This window comes from Neomonachus schauinslandi, chromosome 8 (genome assembly GCF_002201575.2).
Source record: "Neomonachus schauinslandi chromosome 8, ASM220157v2, whole genome shotgun sequence".
Classification (NCBI taxonomy): Eukaryota; Metazoa; Chordata; class Mammalia; order Carnivora; family Phocidae; genus Neomonachus; species Neomonachus schauinslandi.
Window position 1 is genome coordinate 106,503,456 of NC_058410.1, and position 5,443 is coordinate 106,508,898.

Genomic DNA, 5,443 nt, shown 5'->3' on the forward strand with positions numbered 1-5,443 from the left:
CACAAGAAGATGGGCCACCCATCGCCTGCATACCTGGGACCCCTTTCCCAGACCTAAGACAAATGCCATTTTCCCCAAGGGAGGAGGGAAAGGGGGCAGAAGGGAGTCTGGAACAAGGACCCAATGGAGAAGGAGAAACCAGGAGGAGCTTTGAGATCAGAATTAAATTCTTTAATACAAAATGCTTTTTTTAAGATATATCTGTATTTCTTTGTTGCTGTTTAAAAATAAATATGTACTACGGAATATCTCGAAAAACTGTACTAGAGACAAAGATGTGATGTTAATATCTTTTCCCCCACAATTATTACGGATAAACAGTAGCACCAATAAATAAATGATAACAAATATTAAAATTAAAAAAGGAGAGAGATTTAGTATGTAGAATTCTCTATTTTTTCTTGTTTTGTTTTTACATATAAAAAACAGAATAGCAATGTCTATTTTATCAGAATCACATATATACATAAACATATATATATATATATATATATATACACACACACAAACGCAAGTTGCCAAATATATATATAGTATGTAGATGTATATTGAAACCTTATTTCAAAGGAATGTGTGGTGGGGAGCCAGGGGAAAGGGGAGGGCAGAGCTGAGTGTTAGCAAAATTAAATATCTGTTCAGGACAAGCTAGTGACTGTCACCGATCAGGGAGATAAGAGATTGGAAACATGAATCTTAACACACAGACCAGTACAAATAAGAGCGCAAGAGAGAGCAAGAGAGAGATACATCTCATAAATAGTTGAAATTAAATATTAACCAAGAATACTGAAAAAAACCCTACTCTTTAATTAAATTAACTGTTTTAATTTCTAATTAAAAAGGGATATTAAATAAGTACCGTATATAAAACACTTTCTCTGCCTCCGTGGTGGGCACGTGGATCCTGCCCTGTCTCTCTGTGCCGCGGGAAGGGTCGGGTCTGGGGACAGAGGAGGGTTAACCACTCACACACACACAGCCAGGTCTCCTGGGGGGGACAGAACTAGTGGTTTCAATGGTCTGAGGACATCAGGCCCTCCTGGGCTGCACCCGGGAAGGGGAACTGGGAGAAGGCCAAGGCAGGAGGCCTTCTCCTTGGAGGACAAGCTGCCGCCAGGCGGCCCTTCCTCCACCAATGTCTCTCTTCTTTTTGCCAAGACATCTGTTGGCAGCGGTGCCCTGGGCATCTCGGGAGCCAGTGAAGAGTAGGTGAAGGCTGCCTGGTCTCCTGAATCTTCCAGGCAGTGCCCCTGGGGGGCAGGATGCCCATGCAGCATGCAGAGAGGATCCCCAAAGTACAGCAGTGTCCTGAGGCTCCCAAAACTCCTGGTCAGAGCCAGTGTCCTCGTCCCCGTACCTGTCGTCTGTCCATTTGACTCAGGGTATAGAGGCTTGGGGCCAGGGCTGGGTTTGTCGGTGTTCCCAAAAGCAGGCCAAATTTGCCCCCATGCCCTGGCCATGCACGTTCCTGGGCAGGGAAGGGGACCCTGGCTTTCCTAAGAGGGACCGAAAGATCATGCCAGAGTCTCCCCTCCCATCCTCTTCCCTGTTGGGATCTGGGTAGGGACATTCTCCTCCCAACTCAAGTCCACAGCAGTCAGATACATCCAGTGAAGACACCAATAACATTAGCAATGTTAATTTAAAAAAAAGAATATATATATTTTATATATATATATAAAATATATATATTTATTTTTTTATATATATAATATATATATATATATATATATATATATATAAATGTATGTATGTGGGTGCGTGTGTCTACAGGAATCCCAGAAATAAAACTCTCTAATCTTCCGGGCTCGGTGATTTAGCAGCAAGAAAAATAAAATGGCGATCCAATTCCAAGAGGGACCGTGCTTGGTCACCTGCCCGGGAATGCTTCTGCCGGAGTCGCGCCCTCCGGACCCAAAGTGCTCTGCGCAGAGTCTCCTCTTCCTTCATTTCAGGTTTCTGGATTCAGGATTGTTCTGGTGATGGCGATGGTTGGTGTGGTGGTGGCGGCGGCGTGGTTTCTGTAGCGTTCTGAATCAGGCTTTCCTGGTGAGAGGTCTGGTTCCCGAAACCCTGAGGGAGGCTCCTTCTTCCAGCCCGGCTCACCGCCTGGGCTTGTCACATCTGCGGCAGACGGGAAACAGAGGCTGGTGGTTAGGGCCGGGCGCGGGGTTAGGGCCGGGCGCGGGGACGCGGTAGTGAGGCAGGCAGCCTTCCCTTCCCGGGAGCCCAGGGTCCCTGCGGCAGAGAGGATGGCGAAAGCACGGCAAGGCCTCAAGGAGCCCCGCGGGAGGGGAGAGCCAGCCCCCGCCCACGGGGTGGGCACCCCCTCCCCCCCCCCAGGCAGGAGCTGAGTCCAGGACTCCCCTCTGCCCTCTAGAGATTACAATCTAGTTGAGACAAGACAAGGACATGGGGACATGCCATCAGAGGCGACAAATGAACGCATACTTAAGAACAGTCCCTACTTGGCATTTAAGAGCTGATGGTGACCAGAAGTGGACCGAGTTAGTCAGCAAAGAGTGCCCACAGAGAGAGGGGCTTCAGCTCTGCCTCTATGGGGCTGGCTTGCGGAAGAGAGTGGGGAGAGCACCCTGACCCAGGGCTAGGGCCAGCTGAAAGGGAGGGGCTGCTCCGGCGAGGCCGTGAGGGACACATCTCCCTTCACCATGCCCTCCCTCCAGGCCTTGTTTCTTCAGCATGCTGGCCGCAGCGGGCCCCCGGTACCAGGCTGCTGGGTGGCGAGAGGTGATCATTCGCTGCGCTGCTCCTGTCCAAGCAGAGGGGACACCAAGAGCTTTCGTGTCATGCCCCTGCCCCTGGGACTTATTGCCTTTTCCCTTCTCTACTATGAGAGGTCAGAGCAGGCCCCGCCCTTCTGAGAGCCTGGCAATGGGCATCCTAAGCCCCCAGTTTGGGGTCCTGAAACTCCCCCATACAGGGGGAGGTCTCTGGAGGCTGGGGTAACTTCTGTTAGCCCCCAGGTCACTTCACACACCCCATCCCAGACAGTCTCTCTGCAGAATAATCCCCACAGAAAACGTGAAAATGATAAAGCCCTCACCTTCCCCAAAGCCCCCGGGGCATGTGGAGACCCCTCACTGGGCCCTGGAGTTAGGCAGAGCCCCAAGCCCAGCACTCACATACACTTCCTATCCTCACATACCACCGAGACAGAGAGAAGCCTGCACCAACAGCCCAGGGCCTGGTCCCCAGCATCCCTTGAACATCCACAGCCACAAGAACACGGGGGTGGGGAAGGCAGCCACATTCCAAGGACTTTGTTAATGGAGCATCTGGACTAGCTGGGGGCACCCTGATCCTGCCAGGGAATCCCCATATAAGACCCCCTCCCTGGGTGAAACTCAGGCTGGCCCAGAGGGCTCCCAGCCTTTGAGCAAAGGCCGGACTGGTAGGCATCGAAAGATGGCCAGCCAACCTGTCACGGCTCTGTGCTCCTGACCTTACCCCCTGAACTCAGTCACGTATTCGCTTACATACTTGACACTTTCTAGGTCCCCAGTGTGCTCAGAGGACAAAGGTACAGATGCCTGGAGGGTCACCCAGGTGAATAAAAGCCAGGCCCTCCCGTGAGGAGTTCCCGACCCGCCCATCCTGGAGGCATTTGGAAATATGTGGGCTGTTTGGGGTTGTCACCATGAGTAACTGGAGTATTAAAAGTATCTAGTGTCCCCCAAACGTTAAATCTCCAACCCACCCCAAACCAACAGCGGGAGCCCGTGCCCTCGGGGACCCCAGTCTCGGAGGGACTCGCCCCCTGCCCCCGTGAGGGACACTGAGGGGATGAGAAGCCCAGCGGTGCGGACTTCAGAGGGTGGTGGCAAGGCCCCCAAGAGCGTCTGAGCTTTGTAGACGGCAGCAGCCCCCACACCAAGAAGGGCCCTCTGTATTAGTAGCAAGGTAGTGATAACAACGTCAGGACCAACAGCCACCACAGGACACCACAGGACCACAGGACACAACACTCAGCCTGCGTCCACACCGTCACATGAAGCCACACCAGGCTAACCCCTCAGGCAACCAGGGCAACCTCGGAACAGGCCCCAGCAGGCCAGGCCAGCACCTGCGTCCCACCGCAGGGGCCCCGCAAGCAGAGAAGGCGGCGGTCAGTCACCAGGCAGGCAGCTAGAAGCCGAGCAAGCAGCTGGCCCCTCTGGTGCGCGTGCGTGCAAGCTCTCTCTCTCTCTCTCTCTCTCTCTCTCTCTCTCCCCATCTCTGTGTGAAGCCCCTCTCTGACTTGCTCGCCCTCTGGGAACCAACCTGCAAGTACGTTCGTTTAACTCAAGCTGCCTCGCCTTGCAACGCGAGTCTGTGTTTTTGCAGGAACATTTACACGTCTGCGGATCTTGTACAAACAAATGCTTTCTCCGCTCTGAGCAAGGCCCACAGGGACTGCAAAAGGCAAAAGGAAAGACATCTAAGCTAGAGCGTCAGCAGAGAAAGAGAAAAAAAAAAAAAAAAAAAAAAACCATGCAACACCCCCTAACAGTCCGCAGCTGCACCCCCACCCAGCTCATTGGCCCCCCTGCCCCTTCCAAGCCCTGGAAGGATCCGAGTGCTGCAGCGGAAGACAGAGAGAGCGGCGGAAAGAGGCAGCACTGGCTAGGAAGCCTGCCTGCAGGAAGAGGCAGACACAGGTGGGCAGAGAGTGCAAGGAGAGGACACTGTAAGGGGGAGTGCTGTCCCGTAGGGACAAATTCAAGTCTTGGGCCACAGGGCCCCAACGGCTACCGCCCCCGAAAGAGTACACCTTGACTCTTCACCTGCTGGGGACAGCAATCCGGGCCACCTTCCCCCTGTGCCCCTCAGGGCCCCTCAGGCCCGGGCCCCTCCACCAAAGGCAGGCTGAAGGAGGGCACCACATCAGGCCAAGCCCAGAGGCAGCGTCCACAGCCAGGCCACTGGTGGCCAAAGGGCCCACCACAGCCTCCAACCCAGAGGAAGAGCCTCCAAACCTACAGGGAGGTTTCTGTGGGTGCCGTGCATCAGACCAGAGTAGAGGGCTCCCCTCCGGAGGCCCCAGGTCCACGAGGAGGGGCTGCCATACGGTGCCTGACCCCACCCGGCCTCCTCCTGCAGCTGACAACAGGCTGCTTCGAGTCACTTGCACCCCTTCCTCACGCCACGTCTGCCCGCCCCACTACCCTCAGCTTCCAGACAAGTGCAGAAGCCAAGAGCAGTGGAAACCAGTTGGGTGAGCAGGCACCAGTGCCTGGCACCTGCGCCAGATGGGCCCGCCACCAGTGCCCAGTGGGTGAAAGAAAGGCGGTGCCCAGCCAAGCCGGAGGCCCCTCCCTGGATCCTCCGGGCCCACTCTGCCCACCTGGCCAGCCCGACCCTGGACCAGCCACGCCACCACCGCATCTAGCTGCTGGTGCCAATTAGTGGAGTGAGAGTGAGAGAGAGACACTGGGGGGGGGGG

General features: G+C 54.5%; 1 protein-coding gene across 2 annotated transcripts in view; it reads right to left on the reverse strand.

Moving 5' to 3' along the window:
* Positions 1 to 1,676: 1,676 nt before the first annotated feature.
* VEGFA (vascular endothelial growth factor A) overlaps positions 1,677 to 5,443 on the reverse strand; it is a 14,948-nt gene continuing 11,181 nt past the window's right edge. For both annotated transcript variants that reach the window (XM_044917658.1, XM_044917660.1), the window contains exons 5-6: positions 4,282 to 4,413; positions 1,677 to 2,124 (exon numbers count right to left, since the gene is read on the reverse strand). In XM_044917658.1, the coding sequence (XP_044773593.1) occupies positions 2,103 to 2,124; positions 4,282 to 4,413 (154 nt within the window). In that variant the 3' untranslated portion in view covers positions 1,677 to 2,102. The remainder of the gene's footprint in view (positions 2,125 to 4,281; positions 4,414 to 5,443) is intronic.